Raw genomic sequence first — 27085 nt, forward strand, 5'->3', positions numbered from 1 at the left:
AAATTATTAAGCTAAATAAACTTTGGTAGCTACAACAATGATGTTTTTGAGGTCAGTGTATGGTGCCACCCTATATGGGTCTGTAAGCTTTCACCTACTACACAGCCAAAGATCAGAGCCAACCAGAGATTCTAAGTATCTGTTGGCTACAGGATTATCAGAATGTGAATATGTGAGGACAAATGCAAAATGCAGAGCCTATTGTTGGGATAACAGAGCTATGTTTTTTAAAAAACAAGGAATATAAGAAAATTTTTTTCAAAAATCCAGCTTTAAATGTTCATTGCTAGTGCGTACCTTACAGAAGACTACCACAATTTCATAACAGCGATCTATAAAGTAATTTCACATTTATTTCTCTTATTTGTACCCCAAATTAACTTGCCCTGTATAATTCTGACAGGGTGCCTATTATAATGACCACAAAATGAGAAAGAGCTACAGTTCAGAGGTAAAGCAGTTTGCCTGGGCTTGAAAACTAGTTTAAGTGACAAACCTATCCAGTGCAATGCTCTTCCCACTAGATAACACCTTTCTTTTTATAATTTTTTAGTAGTTTAAGATTTGGTTATGCTTCTGTTCATTATATTATGGACCTAATAAAAGCAACTATCTGTTATTTAATATATCTTAGATTCTTAACGAAGTTTCACCACTGGTACTATTTATTATTCTAAAAGTTTTGCACCTTTTGATACCTTTGGTTGACTGAATTATCTCCATTTAAGTGGTACTACTCCACATTAGAAAGATTTTTCAGTGTTGAGAAAAAAATCAAACGAGTACATTCACTTCAGCTGGAGCTACCTTCCTAAGAGAAGAAACACACTGATCCACATGTTCAGGGTGGGCGTACATTGTTTTAGAAACAGAAAAGACAAAATTGTAATATGAGTAGTGGCCTACTACAGTGACTTTGTCAAACAAATTCTGAGATGTTATGCTGAAAGATATAATGCATTCAGTATCTGAAATAAGGAGAGACATATTAGAAAATTCATGAATTGATTAGTCTTTTTGTGGAAATACAGTCATATTCAACACAAGAAATCCAGATATGCTGAAATTTTAAGAATCATAACAGATTTATTCCCTCCTCTAAAATGTACTAGTAAAACAGAAGTTCGATAAATATTTATTGAATAGATGAATTTAATTCACATTCTCTAAATATGTCTGACTTTAAAAGGCTCATATTAAAGACAGACAGACATGTAAAAACTAAGTGCAATAATATGGAACAGGCCCGATGACAGAAGCACATACAGATACAATAGGAATATAATGAAGGAGAGGGTCAATTCTTCCTGCGGGAGGTCAGCACAGAAGTACATAGTTGATAAATACTGGTAAGCAAGAGAGTTCAGCTTGTATCATGGAGCCCTAACATAAAGCTTTGCAAATCATTCTCCCCAACAGGCATAAATGCGATTTGTAAATGTTCAAATATCAAAACATAATTATAAAAGAAAAATAATGTATGCAAACAAGTAGTCAGTAGTGTTGTGTGGAAAGCTTTTACAATAGCTATTTAAGCATTAATATATTAACACACCAACTTTCTTAGTGAATTTAAAGAAGCTCTATATCAGCACTGTTAAACAGAAATATAAAAGCTAGCCTCATAGGTAATAAAATCAAAAAGAAACAAAATCAATGTTAATAAAATATTTTATTTAATTCACTATATCCAAAAGATTACATTTTCAACATGCAATCAAAATTAAAAATACTCAAGATAATTTACATTCTTTTTCATACTAAGTCTGATTCAAAATCTAGTTGTGTATTTTATACTGATAGCACCTCTCAATTCAGACCAGACACATACCAAGTGCCCTATAGCCACATGTGACCACTGTCTACCACACTTAACAGTGTAGCTCTGTCACATCTTTAAAATTCCTCTCAGCTTAACTCTGCTACAAAGCTGTAAGTCTGAAGCTAGAATGCAGATGTACTGTCCCAGACAACCAACCAAAATGTGTATGAAATCAAATAATAACAATAATGTTACCCAAACACTTTCTTTTTACAGAAGTATTTCATTATCAGAGACTCATAAAAAACAAATAGATTCATTCTAACTCCAACACTTCTTTCCTTCAATTCAGACTCTGGCTATAAGGCACCCCAACACTGTGATACCTACTATAAATTTGGTATCAAAGATTGACTATGGAAGTGACTGGTAGGAAAATCCCGAGAAAGAAGCTAAAACTGAAAAATGGTGTATTCTTTCACATTTTAATCATATAGAAAAGCAATCTTTTACTAAAAATGAACATTTAAACATTTATTTAATCATTCAGCAGTATTTATCAAGAGGCTACTACTAGGAAGAACTGTTCTGGGCCTCAGGAATACAACCCCAGGGGAGCTTCACTCCACTAGGAGTAACAAGCAATTACAACAATCAAAAATATTTCTTTGTGTTTACACACACACACATACACACAGATAAGAGAAACAAAAAACAATAAAACACAGAAAGGGGATAGGGAGTATCAAAAATTGATGGGAGAATACAATTTTCAAATAAGGTAGTCAGAGTCAGCTCCCTAAAAGGAGACATTTGAGCATGATTGTAAAGGGAGGTGAAAAGAATGAGTAATGAGGAGAACAATTCTCAACAGTGAAAAAGAAATATTTTATGTCCAAAATAAGATAACCCCAAAATAAACTAACCCCTAGACAATAACTTACATATTCACAATGTAGATTTATTTTACTTACTGGAGGATTGATTTCATATAATTCTTTATTTTTAGCAATTGTGTCATTTATCTTCTTTTGCATATGCGATATATGCTGTTCGTAGGAGCCATCATTAGGAGTCTTCCCAGCAATCTGAATGCCACCAGGCGTTGGTAAAGCTGCTAAATACACACCTGTGGCCGACTTGTAAAAATAATGGGGGAAATAATCAGAAAAAATAGCTAAAGAATAATAGTCCTTAAGTTTTCATATTTAGGAAAGCTGTCTTTGCCTTACAGGAAAAAGATAATTAGCATCAGTACACGTACTGGACATATGTTGAAAGAGCACAGAAACACGTAACTGGTAACAGGAATTGGTTGCTTCTGGCAAGAATCCTGGGTAGGTAGGTGGATCAGCAATGAAAGAAGGATTTACTTTTCACTGCATACCCAACAGCACTTTTAAATTTTTACCTTATGATTGTAAAAAATAAATTGCACTGAAAAAACAGTTTCCTGGGGCTCAACCATCAGAAGTATTTGAGACAGTGGGCACAATGCTTTTTAAATCTTTGAATCTGAATCAAGCTCTTAGTTCTCACAGACACCCACCAATAACTACAGTTTTGTATTAAGCCGAAATTATACATTTGTAATAATTGCTAAGCATGCGAGTTTTAAATGAATGAATTATAATGAACACTTTCTTCACAAGTTAATCTAGATATCAAACATTTTAATATAAATCAGATTACTTTCATTAATCATTGCAAATTTCTCGTTAAAAAATTGTTTAAAAAATTACTTGATTTGTTTATCATCACCACACAATTATCCCCTACCTACAGAAATATACATATTTGTAAATGTATGAACAGGAAATAGTTTAGCATTTTATCTACAAACGCATACGGAGAAAAAAAAAATCCAAGTTCTATAAATTTCTTTAAATTAAATTTTTATGCATCTCAGAAAGATGGCAGAGAATTCCAATTTGAAAAGTGCCAGTGTCACAGATAAAGATTCTAGCTAGCAAAGTGTCTAAAATAGGAGAGGATTTCCATAAATACTGTTAATCAGTTTCTACCTGGTCAATATGTATTTTGCAAGCACCTAGTTCTCTGGGTCTCAGATGACTTATAAAGACAACTCTTGTTTCCCCACTGACAACTTTCTAGTCAGAACTTCTTTTCTACTATAGAAGCCAAGGTGAACATAAGGCTGAGATAAAGAGCTTTCCACTCCCTCACAATTTTTCTTCTTCTATTTTTTTAAGTAGGCTCCACGCCCAGGATAGAGCCCAGTGGAGGCTCAAACTCACAACCCTGCTGACATCAAGACCTGAGCCGAGATCAAGAGTCGGACGCTTAACCCACTGAGCCACCCAGCACCCCTCCACTGCCTCAAAATTTATCAACACTTAAGAAAAACATACTTTAAAAAAGAAAAGAAAAGAAAAGAAAAGAAACACATACTTAATTGCACATTCCACTGTTGACCACAGGTGCACATTTATGATGAAACTTAATTCTCTATCCAGCAGTAGGCAGTGTTTCATAGGTATTGCTTTATTTTCTCCATACAACTAAAGATTATTTTAGCATAGTGGTCCTCCCCCTCAGGAGTGATTCTGCACCCTAAGGGACATCTGGTAATGTATGGAAACATTTTTGCTTGTCACACTGAAGGGAAGCCATTATAGCATCTAGTGGGCAGAGGCCAGGGTGGCTGCTAAACATTCTACAATGAACAAGACGGCCCCCTACAACGAAGAGTTTTCCAGTCCCAGATGTCAACAGTGCTGAGGAGAAAACCTGTTTTAGCAATGCATAAAAAATAATAAAGTCCAGAACAATGATGACCAACTTACTAAACAAGCTACATATGATAATTTTTAGAAATCTGACTATTGAGATTATGGTCAGAATATAAAAATATAATAATATAAATATAAATAAATTCCATATAATTTTATTAATTGAATTTTAAATAATTCATAAATAATTGTAAAAATAAAATATTTAAAAGCCTATCACCAGATTTTTTATTTCTTATAACGTCCCCAACCCTTAAAGATCTTAATGCCAGTTTCTTTAAATAAGTTCTTTTAAAAGACTCTTTGAATCACACAAAACAGAATCTATTACAACTACAGGAATCACAAAACAAAACCAAAACATCTAAACTTACCGCTAAGCCCATCAACATATTTTCACCCACTGTGATCTGAATTCTCAGTCCAAATAAAGCATTCATTCCTTTGAGTTTTAGTTTATTCATTAGCTGAGTATGCACTTCATATTCCATAAATGGCAACAGATTACTGATAGCTGTGGCATTTGCTTCTGCCTGTGCTTTCTTTTTTAAGCGACACAACCTGTTAAGGAAAATAAGTTAGTCACTAGACAGTATTCTTTGTACCATCTTAAGAAATGTTCAATTTTTAAAACTTTCTATAAGTGTACCTAATAAAACATTTATTTGTTTCAAATGCGCTTATTAAGTTATATCAATAATCTTTTCTGCCATTGTTTTCATTGTGTATGCCTTTGCTAAAAGTCCTATTTTAATAAACGAAAAAGAAAAATCTCAAAATCTCCAGAAATGAAAAAAATACCAATTAAAATTGTTAGAAAATATAATTTAAAATCTTAGGTTTCATAACTCCATGTGATCATATGATGACTGGATAGCAAAGGAAAAAAGTTAATTTACTCATTAAAAGAACACAAAACTTTCCTGAGTACCTACCAGGTGCCAGGCACTGTTCTAGGTGATAAGAACTAATCAACAAACAAAACAGAGTCCCTATTCTCATGGTTATATTCCAGTGGAGGGGGGAGGGATAAACAAAGAAACAAGGTAACAACTTATCTGAAGAAAATGAACCAGGTGAAGTGAGTGGGAATAAATAGAGAGAAGGCCTCACAGGAGAGATGATGCCTGACCTGGGATCTTAAAAACAAGATGGAACCAAGAGAGCTGGAGAAAGACAACTACAGAATGGGGCTGGCATATTAGCAGAAACAAAAGGAGACTACTACGCTAAAGTGAAGTGAGCAAGGGTGAGAGTAGTACGGATGGGGGTGCAGTTAAGCAGGGGCATGATCATGTTAGGGGCTTACAGGTCATGGTAAGGAGTTTGATTTTATTCTACCAGCAATAAGAAACTCCAGATAGTTTTTAAGTAGTAACATGATCCAATTTATGTTTTAAGATATCATTTATATTGCTATACAGAGCATGGAATAAGGATGACATAACTGATAAGGAGATGGTTGCAAAAAGCAATATAGGTGACAATGAGAGCTTAGACTAAAAAGGTAGCAGTAAAGATGAAGGAAAGATCCCCAAACTGACAAACCAGGGTATTTAAGTTAGTAGTTATCAATCTTTAGCTTGACAGCTCATTAAAGAACAATTACTAGGACCCATCCCCAGAGTTTCTGATTCAATAGGTCTGGAGTAGAGCCTGAGAATCTGCATTTCCATAAGTTCTTTCAAGGATGGTGATGTTATTGGTCTAGGGATGACACTCCGAAAACTGCTGATGGACACTAACTCCTTCCTACCTAAAACAAACAAACAAACAAAAAACTGGATAAATTTATATATTTTTAAGAATCTTCTTAAAAGCATCACAGGACCAGGGCAAGGGGTTAGTGGAGAATATAAACATAAGGAGACAGCACAAGGAGATTCTTTTGTGGTAATGGAACACAGTTCTGTGTCTTAACTATGGTGGTGGTTACACAAATCTACTTGTGGGATAAAGTTTGCACAGAACTATACATATACACACAAATACATAAATGAATACAAGTTTAAAAAAGTATAAACACTGAGTAAGGTGTATAGTAAACAGTATTACACCAATGTTAATTTTCTAGTTGATACTCTACATAGCTGTATAAGATGTCACCAATGAGGGAAACTGGGTGAAGAGTAAATGGGATTCTTTGTACCACTTTTGCAACTTCCTGTGAGCCAATCACAGTCTAAGGAAACAAAACACAATGAATAATAATGAACAGAAATAACAGAATACAAAAAATTTCAGATATTAAAACTATCCATGGGGCGCCTGGGTGGCTCAGATGGTTAAGCGTCTGCCTTCGACTCAGGTCATGATGCCAGGGTCCTGGGATCGAGCCCCACATTGGGCTCCTGGCTCAGCGGGGAGTCTGCTTCTCCCTCTCCCTCTGCCTCTCCCACTGCTCATGCTCTATCTCTGTGTCTCAAATGAATAAAAAAAAAAAAACAAAAAACTATCCATTAAAGAATCAGTCACAGGCTATAACATATAATATTAGATTTGAAAAGAACAAAATAAAACTTATAGAAATAAAAATAGATTATGAAAAATTTAAAACCCCAATTATTGGGCTTACTAGAATATGAGAGACAGCTGAAGAGAGAATTAAAGAACTGAAAGATAGATAAGAAAATATCCAGAGGTGCCTGGGTGGCTCAGTCAGTTAAGCATCTGCCTTCGGCTCAGGTCATGATCCCGGGGTCCTGGGATCGAGCCCCACGTTGGGCTCCCCGCTCAGCAGGAAACCTGCTTCTCCCTCTCCCTCTGCCTGCCATTCCCCCTGCTTGTGCTCTCTCTCTCTCTCTGTCAAATAAATAAATAAAATATTAAAAAAAAGGAAGTATCCAAAATATGACGTAGACAAAAAGATAGAAAATACAGACAAGAGAATAACATAGAGGAGGCAGTGAGAAAGTCTAACATTTTTAATTACAGTATCAAGAAGAGAGAAGAGATGAAACATAGAAGAACTAATATCTAAAAATTTTCTAAAGCACATGAAAGAATCTGCAGATTCAAGAAACCCAATATACAACAATTAGGATAAAAGAATTCCATACCTAACATTTCATAGGGAAACTGCAGAAAACCAAAGACAAACAGAATAACTCACAAATAACCTGGGTGGGGGGTGGGGGGAAGGTTACCTTCAAAGGAATAAAAGTTAATCTAATAGGTTATTTCTCAACAGTAGCAATGAAAGCCAGAAGGCAATGGAGAGGTATCTTCAATGTGCTGTAAGAAAATAAATGTGGCAGCCCAAAATATCTTTTCAAGGTAAGTAAATATTTCCAGACAAGCAAAAATAGACAGTTCACCACCAGCAGACCCACCAAAATAAATACTAAAGGGTATTAGCAAAATAAAGACAATCCCAAATAGGTCTAAGATGTAAGAGGAAATGAAAGCAAAAGTAAATAGATCAGAAATACATTCAAAAATAAAACTGAACATGACTTTGTAAGATAACTCCGATGCAGGGAGGTTAGGCAGGAGGACAGTGTCAAAGAATACCATACTTGGCATGAAGAACTGGACAGAGCAAAGAGAGCATTCATCATAATAAAGAAGGCTAGGGACGCCTGGGTGGTTCAGTAAATTAAGAGTCTGCCTTCGGGGCCCCTGGGTGGCTCAGTCGTTAAGCGTCTGCCTTCGGCTCAGGTCATGATCCCAGGGTCCTAGGATGGAGCCCCGCATCAGGCTCCCTGCTCCGTGGGAAGCCTGCTTCTCCCTCTCCCACTCCCCCTGCTTGTGTTCCCTCTCTCACTGTGTCTCTATCAAATAAATAAAAAATCTTAAAAAAAAAAAAAAAAGAAAAGAAAAGGAGGAGGAATCAACAAGGAGACTAAGGATTATACATAAAGGTAGGAAAAACCTGGGGTGGTGGTGGCAGGGGGCACTATGAAGTCAAAGAAATATGAAGGAGAAAACGATCAACTGTATGATACTGCTGAGATGCCAAGTAAGATGAGGACAGAACCACTCAATGGATTTGGTAACCTGGCAGTTGTTAGTGACCTAGACAGTTATGGCTGCTTCCTGTATGCCAACGACAATTTATCATTTCCTACTCCAGTACATTCTAAAAGGAACTGTTAACAGCTAAATGAAGTAGTAAAAGAAACACTACATGGCACTGTTCTTTAAAAGAAAAAAAATTAATTTCTAAAATGTATTACATATTTAATGTCCTTAAAACAGAGCCACATTACTATCCCACAACAGGTTAATTAGTAATCTTCATAATAATAAACATCTGTACAGAATTTAAATGTTTAAAACTGCTTTTTTTTTTTTTTAAAGATTTTATTTATTTATTTGACAGAGAGAGACACAGCGACAGAGGGAACACAAGCAGGGGGAGTGGAGGAGGGAGAAGCAGGCTTCCCGCCGAGCAGGGAGCCCAATGCGGGGCTCGAACCCAGGACCCTGGGACCATGACCTGAGCCGAAGGCAGACACTTAGCAACTGAGCCACCCAGGCGCCCCTAAAACTGCTTTTGCATATGAACTTATTTGAGTTTTATAAAGAGTGTATTCCTCCTCCCAATTTTCTATGTGATTAAATACAAGATTTGGATAGCATTGCCCAGCCTGCCCAGGATCACACAGATAGGAAACAGTACAGCTGACATTTGAAACAGGTCTATTTGACTTCATATCCCATAACTCTTTCGAAGACTCCAAATACTATTTGCACAAATATACCTTGCTTGAATAAGACAACCTTTTCCAATAACTGTTGCATCTATTGGGAGGTCTATAGTTGTAAAGAGAACATCAGGAACTTTTTGTTTTCTGCAGTTATAGCAGTATGTGAGATGAGCTGGAAATGGCATATTCAGTTCATCATATGGTATGTGACAAAATCCACAGCCTGCAGGCAAATTTTCTTCTAGCCTATATGAATACATCAAGAAAAAAATTGAAGCACTCTTTAAAATTCTATGCATTTTTTCAAAAACATATTTTTCATATACAGTACTTACGTACAAACTACACAACTTCCACAGTAGGTTATGAGAGTACCACTATGACTACTAAGAATTAAAAATGACCATGAAATCAGAACCATACACTTCTGTATGAGAGAAAACACTTACACAAGTAGTCACTGAATTGCATCAATTCATATGTTTGTGAATGTCCCACCTGACAAAAACCACTATTATCCGAGAGCTTATTCTTTGTGATACAACATAAAAATAAATGGTTAGGTATGGGTGACATTTTCCTACTATCCGACAAATATAACTCAGATATAATCACAAAAAAATCCCAAGGAAAAAAACCTCTTTAACCAGACAACCTAACAATTTGGAAAAAAAAAAAAATTATGATCAAAAACAAACCCATTAAAAATTTAAAAAGTCAAAAATAGGCATAATCTAACATTTCTAATTTCCAATGACTGCTTTATGATTTCTGAGAAACCATACACCTGTTTCACAAACAACATATATATCATATATAAACCACAAATGACAACACACAACCTTCCCAATCATTGTAAAATGTTTGTTGCAATAATGTTGTTTATTAATTCATTTTAGAATGATTAAGTATTTTTTTCACTCTTCCAATCTAAGGAAATTCGGGGAACAACAGAAATGGAAGCAGAAGGAAGTTCCAGGAAGAACTCCAGACTTTCATACAGCCACACCTTCTAGGGCTCTGGAAAGATGTTCTCTATTCACTCCAAGCTAAAGCAACCTGTTAGAAGTTGAAGCTTGTCAAGTGGACAAATTAAAAAGGAGAAAGGAAACTCATACTGTATCTACTAGAAGTCAGGCTTCCTGCAAATTTCTTATACACATTATTTCACTGAATATCCACAATAACCTTCTAAATCTAATCAATCCCAGGTATTATTCTTTTATTGTTGAGATGGCATTCTGGTATATTAAAAGTAACAGGAAAATCAAACAGATTCTAAGTGAAGTTGTGTGACCTTGCACAAGTCATTAAACTTCTCAGAGCCTCCTCTATAAAACTAGAATAATAATATCTACCCAGAAAGGCTCATTTTCTTTGAAGATAAGAACACACAGCTAAACACCACCCCCCCCCAATGTAATATGCAGCAAACAGTAACAAAAACTAGTTCTTCTTGGCCTGAAACAAACCTGAGATACTAAGTAACTTATTCAGTAACACTAAATACTAAGCAGCAGACTTCAGATTCTAATGTCAGGTTGTTTGAACCAAAGCCCACGAGTTACAAAGGGGCATAAAAGGATGAAAACTGGGGCAATTTTTAACTAAACACCTCACAGAAATTTGAACTTAAGTGATGTAATATCATAGGCATAAAAATAGAAGTATTTAAATTTAAGAAAGCATTTTAAATATGAAATATACAAAAGGGACTGTCTTTGAATACTGAGATCACAGAGAATGTTTTCTTCCTTCCACTCTCCTGTATTTTTCAAATTTTCTCTAGTAAGCAGAAATAATTTTATAGTAAGAAAAAAAGACATTTTCCTCTTTTACAGATAGGGATGGTATCTGTTGCACTAGATTGCCATATAAGAGAATTCACTGTATCCATCCAAGCCACAATACCAAAATAATCAAGCTGCATGGGAAAGGTCATTTGTTAAATCAGGCTTCTATCTACTCAAGAATGAAATCAACTGACATGTGTCAGAACTATGTTGCAGCACTGGGACAACTCACCCGCAGGCAGTTTTCTCAACAGAACACTCTGATTTTTAACATACTTCAAAATGTTCCACACCTCTATTTTCCTATTTATGATGACTTTCAATGCTCAGTAATATATTACGGTCAAAATCCATTTTTAATACAAGCTAAAGAAGAAACTGACCAAGGTCTTCTATTTGCCTACCTGAGCTAGAATATCTTTGTTATACAGAGACTTGCAAATTTATACTAAAAAAAAAGCAAATATGCATACAGTGGAGTAAGGGGTAATTAAAATTTATATTATCCAGGTATACTCTGGCACCAAACTAATAGTTTTCTGTATGTATATTTGATAATTTCATCTGTTTATGGAAAGTATTTTTGACATTTATGGAAGCCAACAGATTAAGGGATGAATAAATAAACTAAAAAGTAATCTCATTTTAATCTCAAATTAATAATTTCACTTTTACTTTCTCTTTCACAAACATTAAAGTTACACTTCACTTTCCAGGAACTTTTATATATAATTTTGGTACAATATAGTGTTTTGATTGTTTTGTAAATTATAAATTTTCTGTATGCAAATTGTTTCATGACCTTTTTCTGTTTCAGAGGTAAGACAAAGGGAAAGGAAAAAATAAAAAATTATTTCTATAGTGTAACAAACAAAAAAATATATACTTGAAATTCTTTGAGAGTCACACATGTAATTTATCAAGATACTAGGAAAATTATAGTAAGGTGTGTCACGTAGTACAGAACTCAGTACTTCTCTATTGCTACAGGTTAGGTCAAAAGCAGTAAAGTACACTGGTCCTGATTTCTATAGTGCACCACAGTAACCCACCCTCATACAGAACTATCCTGGCTCTAAAGTTAAAAGTCAACTTTTCCCTTCTTTGCCCTTATAGAAAATAAGCCAGGCTGCCATGACAACCTCTGCTCCAAACAGCCCTCCACGGTGCCATCCTGCAGAAATCTAGGGTTGAGTACAGCTGCCGTGCCGGATGCAGATAAAATACAGACCTCTTCACTATAAAAGAAAAGAATATAAAATAGTTAATATCTTCAGGCAACCTAGCTTTGGAAAATGTTAAATATCAAAGTGTTTATAAGGGTGACAATTTAAAATCAAGTTAGACTACTAAATATTAATAATATCATAGGATTATCTCCTACTCTAGGATAAAAAATAGAAATAATTATTAAAATGAAAAGGGCAAGAATTATTACTTAAAAGGTATAAAAGATAAAGTATAATATTAATGACAGTAAATTCCTTTAAAATATGGTAAAACTGATAAATACTGGAATGTTTCAAAATAAAAGTAGTAACAAATTATATTGCTGAATTCAGCAATAATCCATAAAACTGTATTAAAGCACTCTTTAAATGCATGTTAAAGTTTATTAAAATTACTTTAAAAGCTTAATATGTAATGATCAATGTCAATATTGCTATAGCTTAATTTAAACTTACTAACAAAAGGTATCTGAAACAAACAATATCCAAAATACACTAAATGGAGCTTAAACTACATCATTATATGTATGACAAAAAGTGATTTTCAAAAGAATTCTTTGGAATTCTTGATTACATATCACCTAATTTTAAATAATCAATACAATTATTGAATAAAATCACCCAAAGCAAATGAGAAAAGTAGCAGTCTAGGACAAAATAATGGAAACAAAGTATAAATGGACCAGAAGCCTGAAAGGACATGAAAGAAATGGTCACTTGATCTGTGATTTAGTAGAGAGAGGCCAGGTTTTTAAGTGTTTAAAGTGGGCACTGAGAAATCTGATGGCAAAAACTATGTCTTTTAAGGGCCCCTGGGTGGCTCAGTGGGTTAACTGACTCTTGATTTCGGCTCAGGTCATGAGCTCTGGGTCGTGGAATCGAGCCCCGAGTCAGGCTCTGTGCTCAGCGCAGAGTGTGCTTGGGATTCTCTCTCCCTCTACCCCTCTCCCTGCTCTCTCTGAGTAAATAATTAAAATCTTAAAAAAACAAAACAAAAAACAAAAAACTACGTCTTTTAAGACCATAACCTTAGGACCTGAAAGCTATGACACTAAAACTATGAATGAGCCAAAACTATCTATTGGGAAGTAAGGCAGGATAAGCATAACAAATTACTAGTTTAACACAATTAGAATAGCTACACTGGGGACAGAAAGGTGCAAGAATATCATACATGGTCGGCAAAAGAAAGGGCCCTCAGAAGATGAAACAGCATGGCTTGGCTCTGTAATGTCCACATTTACTGGAGTCTAATCATTTTTCTCTAACAATAAAGACCACCATATGCATAAAAGAATTACCCAGGTAACAGGTGACAGTAAGAATTATCCAAGAATAGGTGGAAAAATAAACAGCAGAAGGTCAGTTTCTAGATGTTATCTGTTATAAACTTTTCAAGGGGTTGAAAATAGGGTTCATCAATGGCAGTCAGAAAGTTAAATCAGAACCTGAGTAAGGAACTGGGCAAAGTCTTGGTTAAGGTAAGGGTCAAAATAAACTGGGTGTAAATGGGCAAATGAGGTGGGTGGAAAATATTAAGCTGTGATTCAAGAGTGAAATTTTATAGTTTCAAATTTTTAAAGGCAAACAGTTTTGAGCAATAATGAAGTCCAAAATGTGGTTGAAAGTTAAGTGGGGATAGAGGAAGACTTGAGAATGAGAAAGCATTAAGGTCAAGCTGTTAGAAGGAGGGTAATCATGTTCAACTGGTGGAGATAGCAGAGAATTAAGAAAGGCGGGAGAATGTTTTGGAAGTAGAAAAGTCTAAACTGTGGAATGGCAAGGACTTTAAAGTAAGAGAGGTTATTCAAACGAAAGGTAGGAGAAAAAGGAATTCAGAGTAAGAGTACGGAAGTCCCTTCCTAACTTGGCAGAGATAGGAAGGATGATGTGTTGGCAGGAGAAATTTATGTTACAAATTAGTAATAGAAGGCAGAAAGAGCTTACAGACAAACTTTAAAGAAAAATGGTGTTCATTTACAACAGATCAAGGGTCCCAATATCCCAGAGGAAGGAGTTAGCAGGGTCACAAAGTGGAGTAAAGTTGGCCTAGAATTAATACTTGCTATGTGCCAGTATCAATTCTCATTTAATTCTTCAATAATCTTAATTGATAAGTGATCATTAACTCCATTTCAACGTAGAAATTGAGGCTCAGAGGAGTAGTTACTTTTCCAAAGTCTCACAGCAATTAAGTGGCCAAAGTGGCACATGGACCTCGGTCTGATGTACTCCAAAGCCCATGCTCCCAGGTCACGCCACAATTCTTTTTTCTATACTTGCATAAACCTTTTACCCTTTCAGATGACAATCTGTAAATTACAGCATCTAGAAAATCAAGTTATTATCATTTACCAGATGCTAGTTGATTCACTGTAGCCCACTACAGCATGACAGCCTAATGCTTTAGCATGTGATTTTATTTCTTGTCTGATTTCTGCCCACCACGCATCTCGAGTTTCTGGTTCATCTGAAAAATAAATTTTAAATCAGTTCACTACTCAATAGCACATTGTCTATATGATAAAGAAATGTTTAAAATAAACATACTCTGGAAGGCAAAGACATACTGGTCTATAACAGATTTTAAAACTAACTTCACATGTTTAAAATGTTACTTCTCAAAATGCTTATTAACATTTTAATTTAATGTTACTTCTCAAAAAGTTTAACATTTTAAACTTGAGTGACAGAAAATAAACCAAGTAGTTCTATTTGCTTTATTACTTCAGGGATGTATTTTATTAGATACAACTTAAAATGTAGACCCAGAGTTTCCAGATTCTAATCCTAAACTGAGAGGATATTCTGTGTCTCACTCACCTTGCTCAGTGAACATTTTGAGTCATATCCATAAATTTAATTTAAATTCTGATTTCATTTCCTGGTACCTATTTTTTTATAACCCACTATATTCTAGGTTCTTTCCAAGGCAAAGGTTTGTCAATGTTAAAAAAGAGAAAGCCATGTAGCCATCCTTGTGGGTCCTAAAGCAAAGTAACAAGAAATGAAGGGACTAACCAATTTAAAATAAAAAAAGCAAATACATTTAAAGATTATGACAAATAATCTGGTTAATTTCAGTTAACACACTGTAACTTCATGTATGGTTCTGTAATTAAGAAAATGCCTCAGAATCACCGCATTGCATTTTATTACCACAGGGAGTCCAACACTGCTTGTAATGGGCATTATAAATGGAGCATCTGGCACACATATGGCCTAATCACGTGCATGTGGCTGCAAACCACTGGGGAAGAGCAGCTGCAAATTATAGTAACATTTATGTGCAAATCAGTCTATAATGAGCATATTCTAATGTTTCTTTTTGGGGCAAATTTCATTTGGGAACAATTTGGGATAGAAAAAACTTAATCTAACTCTAAATAGGAGGCTAACCTCTTATTGTAAATTTTCCACATAAAAGACACTATTAAAACTGAAAATCAAACAATCCAAAAACTGCGTTTTTGAATTTCAGTACATATCCAGTTTTCAAAATATGTTTTTTAAATAAGTAGAATAATTGGAATTATACTCACTAGTAAAATACTGAAGACAGCAAAATAAAGAAAGGTTAAAAGGCTTGTTATAGCTGACATTCCTATGATGTGATTTTGTTTCCTCCACAGGGAGGAGACCAGCAAAAGGGAGAAATGAGATAAAAGCCAGAGCTACAAATGATGCCAGCCAGTTCTTGTATTAAAGTTTTGGATCCAAGACAGAGCTACACTAAAACTTTCTTTCAGAAAAAAACAAAGAAATGCAGACACCAGGAAACTGAAGAAAAGATCCAAGGATGAGATAAAATAAAGAAAGAAGAGAAATAGAAAAGACTACAACATGGTATTAGCAATCAATATTATGAATTAAGAAATGTGTAAGGCAATTAGGTAGCCCTATTTTGCACATACATTATGTTAAAGAATTTCTTCATATTCCCCCTGAAATATAGACATTAACAGCACAAATACACTATCAAATCCATTCCCTTTTTTTAGGCATACACGTTCCCAGACCAATTTGGGTATCTATTTAACGTCTTCCTTTCCTAATAAGGGAATTTTTAACATAAGACAAAAACTTATTCAAGCAGCTGCTCAATCTATCAAATTATTCATGATTCTCTGAAAACAGGTATCATAAATAATAATAGAAATACATCTCAGTTTAGAAAACAACTATTTTCCCTGAAAAACTGTGTAAAATAAAGTTTAACTTTTCTTTAAAAACACTAGTTGAACCTGCTATTTACTTTTTAAACCTTTCTGGGAGTTTAAAATATTATTTGCTAAAGCAAATAACTGTATACTATCAAAACAGATTTTCTCACATTAGATTTGCCTACATCTGTGGCACAAGTAATACATGGTAGCCTTTCTGTTTTAAATTGAATTTTACAGAAAGTAATCCATAACATTGTTTTTTAAATTTATTTCAAAAAAATGGAGGAAGTTACTTATTTTAAGTTCAGGATATATTTATTTAGAAATGGCCAGCATGTCTAAATGGAAATGTATGTAATAATAATTACTATGAAATACATATAACCACATAGAATACAAAGTTTATTTACATCAAACTTACCTTGGTATAACACATAAAATAATCAGATAATTAAACCAAAAACTATGAAAGAATAAGTGGCTGATTTAAGAAAATAATAAACAAAATAAAAAGCTGAATGCAGCGCAAGTGGAGCATTCATATTCTTCTGACAAGTTCACAAGCAGCCTTTATTTTGACACATGAGCCACACAACTGCACATGGGGATGCCATTGTTGTATTTAATAAAGTATTTACAAGTTTAATAAAAGCTAAAGAGTTACATAACATGGGAGCTAAGGAAGCAAATGGCATTATGTCCACACTCCAAAGAATTTGTTAAATTTTGGTTTTGGCTTAAGCAAAAGCTCAGAGAACAAAGGGTTTTGCAAAGCAGATTCAGCAGACAGGAGCCAGAAACAGTGGATATTTTGGCGCATGCTTGGATCAGGTGACAGTACAGACTGAAAACTATGGCAGCTCACTGAAATGGTTACAGAAAGTAATGGCCCTAGATTCTAGGTGAAAGCAAGGCAAGCATACAGTAGGGAGCACTTCATCACAAACTAGGAACTGAATTAACAATAATTACCTACAACTGTAAGCAAGAAGCCAAAGAATGAATTTGTGGGCTATTAAATTTAGGGACTATTTAATTAAAATAAAATTAAGAATAATCAATTTATTTAATATTTAAAAAATTAAATTTATCTTCAAAGCCTATACTATATTTATGCCAGAGATGAGCCAGAGACTATTCACATGGTAATGATTCAGCCTAACTTATATAACTGAAAATTCAGAAAAATCACCATATTTAATCCTATAATAGAATTTTTAAAGCTTAAAAAACTGTTAACTATATTCTTCTAAGAAACACACTAGTTGAATTTGAATTGTTTTATTCACTCTCCAAAAGTCAAAACTGAGGATCTACCATACTCATATAAAAGGCAAAACAAAGAGTATGGCTTAAAAATTTATGGCAACTATACATGCCACTCATGAAACTGAATACAACTTAGTCATTTGAAGGAAATACAGCTGAGATGTGAAGGTGCAATTAATCAACATTTCAGAGATGTCAAGAAAAAAATATCTTCACTTTAAACACCATGCTCCTCCTAATAATCCATAGAATTATTTGTAATTTTAAAAAAGACCTCATTTTAGAAGATATTAAAATTTATTTATTATATAAATTATATTTCATACTATATTATGTTTTTCTCCTATGGGTCAAAACTCTTCATAGATAATATCACAAATCTTTTTTTTTTTTTTTTAAGATTTTATCTTTAAGTAATTCTACACCCAACATGGGGCTCGGACTTACAACCCCAAGATCAAGAGTTGCATACTCCACCAACTGAGCCAGGCAGGTGCCCCACAAATCTTTTAATATATCCTTTTATTTGTAGTCATGAACTGGGCTGTAGGTCAATACCTCACTGATGCTTCTTTTAGAGGTAATGCCTGCACACTTGGGTTGGTATCACAATTAATTCATTTTACTACTGTCACTTTTCTAGAGCATGGCCATAGCTTGATATCTTGCCATCTTTTTAACATTTTATCTTATTTCTGAAATGCAGGTGAAACTGGTAAAGATTCCTAAAATGAAAATAAATGCTTATATCTCAGAAAGTGAAGAAGTGGACAACTCAACATAATATGCCTTTATAAAACTGAATCCTTTTGAGATTTTAGGCAATCACACACTTGCAACTAAGAAACACTGACTACCTAAAGTGTTCAATTTAATTCTATTTTTACATAGTTCTGGAAGAGAATAATTCTGCCACTGAGACTCTTTTAATCTGACTTAAAGAAAAAAAGGAAATGGGCAATTATTCAATCTAATTTTTAAATAAACAAGAGGAGATCAAGTGTTAGGTGGGCTCAAATAAACATTTTTAATACAATGATAATCTATCTTGTTACTGGACAGCATAAGAAAGCCACATTCTTAAATACCTTAAAGTATTATTCCAACACAAAACAACCTTTTGAAGAAGATAAATTTCCCCTAATGAAACAGAAATTAGAGAGTTCAAGTTTAAGTGTGCATACAGTCTCAAACTAGGTACGGATTCAGTACCAACCTAGGAAGAACAGTCCCATCATGGAGGAAATGATGTGCAAATTCAGAGCAGCCATCAGTAATTTGGGATGTTAGGATGGTAGCTGGGATATAATCCATGTTAGATCAAACTGGAATCTTCACTATTTATAAAATAAGTCAGATATATAATTACTCCTTATCTGTGAGATTTACCTCTTTATATATATAAAGTTATATATTATATTTACATGTCACATTATAATAGTGTAATTAATATCCAGTTATATTAGATAATATATAAAGAGTAAAATTTCAAAATTAAGGAAATTACATATCTCACTTTTTTTTACAGATAATAAAGAATGGACAGTAGTCAATATCCAGTTACACTATAGATAGAAGATTATTTATTACATTTATATGTTACATTACATATAAAGAGAAGCTCACACATCATACATGGCTATATTTATGCCCTCTTGAACTCTATATACCTACTTCCTAAAACCCTTATTAAAATTCTTAAAACCAAAAGCTGTTTAACTACTTTAGGCTTAGTTCTGCATGTCTGCTCATGAGTACCTCTCAAATCAGTAGAATTCAAGTTCCAAGAAAGCCTCTCTCCATTTAACTACTACTACTACTACTACTACTACTACTACTACTACCACCACCACCACCACCACCACCACTACCACACACACACACACACAGCAAAATAGTATAAGAAATAGCCTAGACTGGGTGTATAAACAGGTTGTCTGCCTGGCTGAACAATCATGTTCCCAATCCCCAACATCATGCTCAAGACATGGTAGGCACACCACAAACATCCACTGAATAAAAGATTTTTACTTAAAACTGAAAAAAAAAAATGTAGATTATCAGAATGATATGTGTATTCTATAAATATTTCCTTATACATCAGTTGACTCATTTTGTTAAAATATGTTTAAAGTAATAATTATACTTATTTTTTCTTGGTTTTGATTATTAATTTTTAACCCCAAAGTAAATTTTCTAAACAACTATAATTCAGATGACTAAATAAAAAGAGTAACATTTTCTAAATTCAGACCACTAATGTAAAGCTTCCCTTAGCACTAGTAAAGGTTCATTTATTATAAGACTGAGAAAATCTTAAGCATATGTCCTAAAATCTACAATCTAAAATAATAAAATAATAAAATATAACTTTGTAAAATATTCTCAAAAACAAAAGTTATCTAGTTTTAAACAAGCTGTTTTGGGGCGCCTGAGTGGCTCAGTCATTAAGTGTCTGCCTTTGGCTCAGGTCATGATCCCAGGGTCCTGGGATTGAGCCCTGCATCTGGCTCCAGCAACCCCGCTCCCTGCTCAGTGGGAGGCCTACTTCTCCCTCCCCCACTCCCCCTGCTTGTGTTCCCTCTCTCGCTGTCTCTCTTTCTGTCAAATAAATAAATAAAATCTTTAAAAAAAAAAAAAATAAAACTAAACAAGTAAATAAATAAAAGTAAACAAGTTTTACTAACTCAGTGCTTAAAACATTCACTCTTAAAAATATTGTCTAAGTTTGGAAGCTATTTCAAACTAGCATTTTTTCAAATCACTTTATATAGCTACTTTATTATTTCCTCTTGTGACTTCTTGAAAAAATATCTAAGCTCACACGTATCCTACATGAAAAAAGAATAATAAATTTTTCTCAACTACACTGAGACTATTCCTAATTAAAAATTATATCCATAGGCTATTCAGAAATACTTTCAGTGGTAAACTCAGAAGAAAGAAAGAAAAAAAAAGAGCATAGCCATTTAAGAAACAATGAGCTAGAACTTTTAAAATCTACTCTTAAAATATTTTTACAACTCAATTTTCAAATATACTTGGGTTTCCAAAAGATAGGATTCAACTGCTCACTGGGATTTTAGACTTGTAGCTATGTGGGATAATCCTAATCTATCTTTCTCTCAGCTCAAAGTTGCTAAGAGACTGTTTGACTTGCCACATTCTAATTACCAAGTCCTGCTGATTTTACATTTTAAATATTTTCTAAATTTATGTTAAGAATGTAAGCCCTGAAGCCAGAGTAGTTAGGTTCACACTGTAGCTCAACAAATTTCTATTTTACTTTGGGAAAATTGTTATGTTTCATTTTGCCCAACCACAAAATAGGAAAAATGCCTATCTCAGAGCTGTGTTTTGAGAATTAAATGACCTGCTATCATAAAGCACTTGGAAGAGTGCCTGGCACATAGTAAGGGCTCTATAAACTTTAGCTCTCCTATCACCACCAAATCCTAGGTCACTTACCAGGCCAGGAGTATTGCAGTCAACCAACTGGCCTCCCTGTCTCTAGGCTTGCTGCCTTTAAATCCATTCTCCATTCTATAATCAATGATCTAATACAAATGTGACCGCGGGATATGCAGCCCATTCCTGGCATATCATACACAAGATCTGCAAATGCTGCTTCCTCCTTTCTAGCAGCAAGATTCATCCTTGTCTTTCTCAAAGTCTGTTACCAGGCCAGAAACATAAGAAGCAAGATAAGAAAAGGTAATAAAGTAATTTTAAAATAAATGCTCAGATAATTGAGTTTTCTTCTTCCTGCTATATAAAAATATTTTCTCTCACTGTAGTTAACACAACCTAAGACAGCAAAGCAGGAGAAAAAGGGAAATACACAAAAAAAGTTGAACTAACAAAGACATTCTGTATTCAGTGGCAAACAATGGGTATGAAGTAACTATGTAAACATCATCAAATAGGTAATGGCTAGGATATTGTTTTGCAATGCACTACTAAAGTTTCAGAACTACATTCAAGGGATGGAACAATATGCCTCCAAATACACTGTCTGAAATATAAAATCTGTGTGAATCTTTTATATATCCTTCAAACTAAACTCAAGAATTACCTCTCCAAGCTTCCCTGCCACGTAGTTAATCACGCCTTCCTCTTTAATTCTGTATCTTATATCGCACCATACCACACCACACAGTAAACCATTAACATATTTTTTCTAACCTCCCGGAATATGACTTTCGTGAAAGCAGGGAGACTGGCATCTTCGCACACCTATCATCTAGCAAACCATATGGCACAAAATAAGTTCTAATAAATGCTTGCACGATAGATCATATTTCATGAAATACTACCGTGTGATAAAAACGTGTTCTTATATCTTTCCACACTTTAATGTTTCTGAAATAAAAATGTCTAATAATTAATCAATATACTAAATATGGTAATGTTTCTCTTTTCTCTTGGAAAGCTATTATTAAATTGGTGATACCTCACATAATAAATGGTGTCAGAGAATCCAGAAAATACAGTATTGATGAACAATTTCTAACATTAATAAAAATTATACCAACAATTATTTTTCTTACTGACGTGGCCAATTCATGATTTTCTATGGTAATAATACAGGACAGCAATGGCTAACTTATTCCTTAATCACAGAGAAGAATACATAAATGATTTGAATATATTTTTCAAATATTACATTTTTATATTTCAGAATTACCACATTATTTTTCTTAACCTAATATCAAAATCAGCCTGATCTCTGAATAGTACTGTTAGCATAAAGATTCTAATATCTCAGTCAAAAGCACAGAGCTATGAGAACATTAAACTGAAAGTCATCTTTGATATTCTTTTAATATTCTGTAACTTATATCCATCTTTTTTTCATACACTCACTACCTGACTTTATTTTAAATGATGGCAAGATATACTGCTTCCTCAACCATGTTTCTCCTTGCCAAATTCTGTAGTTCTGCTTATGCGGGACAAAGTATTATATCTATAAGATTTAACTTCTTGTCTACTTTCCAAGACTGTTCTTTCATCTAACACACATCTCACCCTAAACATCTTTGCCCTGACAACGTTTAAGCTCCTTAAATTATTAATGATCAGTCTATTCCCAACGTCCTTTTCTTACATAATTAGGCTTTTTCACTTCCTATACACTAATCTGCCTACATTTTAAAAATATATTCTTATTTTTATTAAATGAATCCAGCAGGGTATTTTTCTCACTAAAAACCAAGTATAACATATTACATTAAAAATGATTATTTTAATTCTAATCAATGTGATAACATGCCGGCAAAAACTTGGATAGGAGTTAGAGTTAATTTCCCTGAAGATTTACCAATTGAAGTTAGTCTAAATCTGCAAACGTTGGACCTGATCAGATTGTTTACTAGACTGAACTTAGGTAAATCTGCATGATGAACATGAGATACTTCATAGTCAAACATGCATTACTTACATCAGAACTTACATCCTGGACTCCTAAGAACAAAAAAAGTTTACAATATTGAAAAGATTATGGGATATTATCTAAAATGCTGAGCCTCTTGGTGTTTTTGTTTTTCTATAAATAGATATATACTTTCTGACACAAAGAACTGGTAAAATCCTTCAGGCAAAATACCAGCTTCTATTACTGAATCAAAATGGTTTTATTATTTAATTCCAAAAATAACACAAAAATTTACATATTTATATTAAAAGAATATACTTTTATCAAAAAGAAAAATTGGCTTTGACTCTAAACCACATCATCAGCTGTAAAGTTATCTTAGTTTAGTTTCTCTAAAAGCTATAAACTATATCCATATGTAAAATTACTTAAAAAGAAAAATTATATTCTCACATGAAAGGGGAAGGAAGGGAGCTTATGAAAGCCGTTAATCCCTCCAAATCTGGTCTTACTTACCAACTTTTGAAACACTTCTGGAATTATAAATAAAAATGGTAATAGTTACAATTTTATAGTACTTATAGAATACTAAATATATTATATTCAAATCTAAATTAACATTTAAACATACTTTAAGCTTATCAAACTAGCCATTTAATTAACAATTAATATTTCTTTAATCGTAAAGCTAATGCCTATGTTATTTACCTGACATGAAAAACTGTCAAAAATGTAATAAATATAATTTAAATTAAGGTTTTTGAAAGTTAATCACCTAACAAAAGCCATTTGTAATTTATGGTATTTCTATGGTTTTGGTTAATTCATTTTAGTTAACACATTTTTATATTTGCATTTCCATGGAAACTATAAGAGTTATAACATATGTACTGCAGAATGTACCTGTATAACTGAATTGACATTAAACCTATTTAATCTAGAACATTTCTAAAAACTTCACTGAGCTGCCATAATTTTTGTCAGCATATGTAGTACTGAATGACCATCAAAATACCTGAATTGAAACTATTCCAGTCTAGCAGTTTGTAAGATCTTGTGTTACCCATAATTCCGACAAAGGCTGAGTTCAAAACAGCAAATTAGTAGATCAGTTTTAGGTGCAGAATAGTAGGAAAAAAACAAAAAAACACTACAAACAAGAACACAATTGACAATACCACTTGACAGGAACTGGAAAGACACAGACAGCAGAGTTAATAAGAAGTAGAAATAGAAAGAGAAGGAGCATGCTATCATAATCTAACATTAACTAAAGTCTAGTTGTTTAAGATAATGACTTTGATTTTTAAAACCACCCCATTCTTTTCCTTGTGGTTTAATATTTAACAAAAGAGAAAATTCTAAAAGAACTAACTCCAAAATAATAATCCATAGTTAGCAGGTGGTAGTGGTTTTAAAATAAGATTTTATTCCTTCTACACTCAGTGTAAAATGAAAATTTCCCATTTTCACTAGACAAAAAATAACTGCAAGAGTCATTTGAGAGTGCAAATACAGCATTTTTAAGAGCACATGCATCTCAATCCATCTTAAGTTTCTCTCAGCAGAGTAACTCAGTGTCATAAAATTAATACATCATCATGGTAGATGCTAATCTAGAGGGTTTTTTTTGTTTTAACATTCAGCTTTTTTCAACAAATTAAATCTTTTTCATAAATAATTATTTATGAAATATTAAGAACATCAATAAAATGTTCTTAAGAAAATCTTCCTTTTTTAATGCATAATACATATATAAAACAACCCAAAGAATGTGATTTTTGTATCAAAATAATGTAATATTGAAACCATTAGAATATATAGTTGATTTGTATTTAACTGAAAATAAAACAAAATTAAAATATAACTTATATATCATTAAAAGCATTTATATTTATACGCCCATAATCTTTTGGGAAATAAGTACATTAGTAACTGAGAATTCCTACATGTGAATTGAAAAAAATATTCTGAAAGGGGAGGAAAAGAAGAGAATGGATAAGCTGATAATTACAATACACAAAATGTATTCTTTAATAAAGATTCCGGTATTCTTCCCTGGGCCTGGATCCTTACATTTATCACACCACTAGAACAAACTGGCAAGTATGATAAACCCCAAAAAAGGGTTTTTTGTAAAAAGTAATAGGATTTTAAATACAGCTCTCTACTTAAACTTATTTAAGTAACCTTTGTTCTCCCAGACTCTATAGCTTACTCAGAGTGCATGGAAGCAACAATAAAATCAAAATGTTTTCAGTAAACAGAAGACATCAACAGTTAAATTTATTCCTGAAACCATTTTTGGAGCTTATCAGTAGGCGCCATCTATCAAAATATTTGAGTCAATGGTCCAAAGAAACGCAGGTAACAAGCCTTGGGTCACACAGTTAATGTCAGGTATATTAAAACTCAGTATTTCCTTGCACTTTCCAAATAATTCAAGTTCCTAAACACAAAGATATGGAACTTGAAGAGTCTCCAATGTCTCAATACATTAAACTGGCATGAGTCTAAATATGCCTTTAATTACTACAGAATATACAAATACTACATGAAGAAAAGATCTTAAATTGATTAGAAAAAATGACAGCAGAAAAAAATAATAAACCAGAGAAGAAAAAGAGAAGACTAATGCTTAAAAGATATATTTGTTCAGCTCTAAGAGTTAGATAATCCTAGCTACTATTCCTCTTCTGAAATCTCATTCAAGCTCTGGGAAAAATTCCATCCTGCTTCTCTGGAATTATTAACTGAAAAGACATCAAACCGCAAGGCACGGATTAAAATTTTTTTTAACTTAAAAGAATGGTAATGCTCTGTAACCTCAAAATCACTATCTGCAATGTTTTGCATAAAATAATTTCAAAGTGTTTTACTCTTTTTGTAGCTGTCAGTACAAGCCTCAGGAAGAGGTTATTGAAAGTGACAATTTAAAATTTTCAAAAATATGTATGTATATATGCCAAATAAGAATACTAACATAACTTCAGCTTTTTTAGTATGTCATCAAAAAATAAGTGCCTTGAGCAAATTACTGGGAATCCAGTCAATGAGAGATGCAAGAACACACACCATATGGAAAGTTTCTACCACACTTGCCATGCTTATTTTGGATTTAGAAAAACCATCAAACATTCCTAATCCAAGGGCCCGATATTGGGATTGATTTGATGCCTTTCTTCTTTTACAATCATGGCCCCATGTTTTAAAGAAGTGAGCTACTATTCTTACTTGTTCATTGTTCACTTATATAGAACAAACAGCTTCAGAAAAGAAACCAAGAATGCACAGACAGCACTATTTTTTTTTTAATTCTTAGACACTACACAATGTTTATAATTACATTTCAAAGGAATACTTCTTTTAGGAATAAGAAAATTACTAAAATAATCTACAAAGAGTTATTGCTAGTGAAAAGAATTAACATCTTAAGATAATGGCCACAATGGTCAAATTGCGAAATTTGTTATCTGCCTGGATCAAAGAAAAGAGCTGACTGAAAAGTTACCTAAGAATTCCTTCAAAGTGATGCCTTGGCCAAAAAAATGAATCAAGATTTGTTTGTTTTATATAAAAAGCTAACTAAAATAATACTTCTACTTATTTGATCATTTTTAATTAGGATTACTGCAAGTACTTAAAGCAACATGCCAGTTTATACTTTCTTTTTCATTTCTCTTTTTGGATAGATTTGATTTTTTTTAATTATAAAAATCAATCTTAATAACCGCAGTTTAAGTAAGTGAAACACTGAAAACAAACTTTTAAAGAACATACCAGGATTGTGGATACGATCCAAAAGCTTCACAGAGCGTGCACTAACAACACCCCCAACATGCACGAGAAATCCAGGAGGAAATGCCGTCAAGGTAAAAAATGGAAATTCCTAGTAAAAATAAAGGGGGAAAAATATAACTGATCATGTGCAAAGTACAAAAAATTTGCTTGTTAAAAAGCCTGATCCCAACAGATTATATTCATACTATGAGATATGAATCCTATCCCTTAACAAAAGGCTACCAGTTATACATTACACTTGCTTTGTAATTAAATGTTCTCTTAGATGCTTAGAGTTCCTAAT

General features: G+C 33.3%; 1 protein-coding gene across 12 annotated transcripts in view; it reads right to left on the reverse strand.

Annotated features, from left to right (window-relative positions):
- C2CD5 (C2 calcium dependent domain containing 5) overlaps positions 1 to 27085 on the reverse strand; it is a 100224-nt gene that overhangs the window by 23986 nt on the left and 49153 nt on the right. For 7 of the 12 annotated variants that reach the window (XM_032387479.1, XM_032387474.1, XM_032387483.1 and 4 more), the window contains 7 exons: positions 26782 to 26890; positions 24017 to 24082; positions 14545 to 14659; positions 12103 to 12198; positions 9222 to 9413; positions 4890 to 5076; positions 2737 to 2901 (listed from right to left, as the gene is read on the reverse strand). In XM_032387479.1, the coding sequence (XP_032243370.1) occupies positions 2737 to 2901; positions 4890 to 5076; positions 9222 to 9413; positions 12103 to 12198; positions 14545 to 14659; positions 24017 to 24082; positions 26782 to 26890 (930 nt within the window). The remainder of the gene's footprint in view (positions 1 to 2736; positions 2902 to 4889; positions 5077 to 9221; positions 9414 to 12102; positions 12199 to 14544; positions 14660 to 24016; positions 24083 to 26781; positions 26891 to 27085) is intronic. The other 5 variants (XM_032387484.1, XM_032387481.1, XM_032387477.1 and 2 more) reach the window with 1 other exon arrangement.

The sequence above is a fragment of the Phoca vitulina genome, unplaced genomic scaffold (genome assembly GCF_004348235.1).
Source record: "Phoca vitulina isolate PV1807 unplaced genomic scaffold, GSC_HSeal_1.0 scaffold49, whole genome shotgun sequence".
NCBI lineage: Eukaryota > Metazoa > Chordata > Mammalia > Carnivora > Phocidae > Phoca > Phoca vitulina.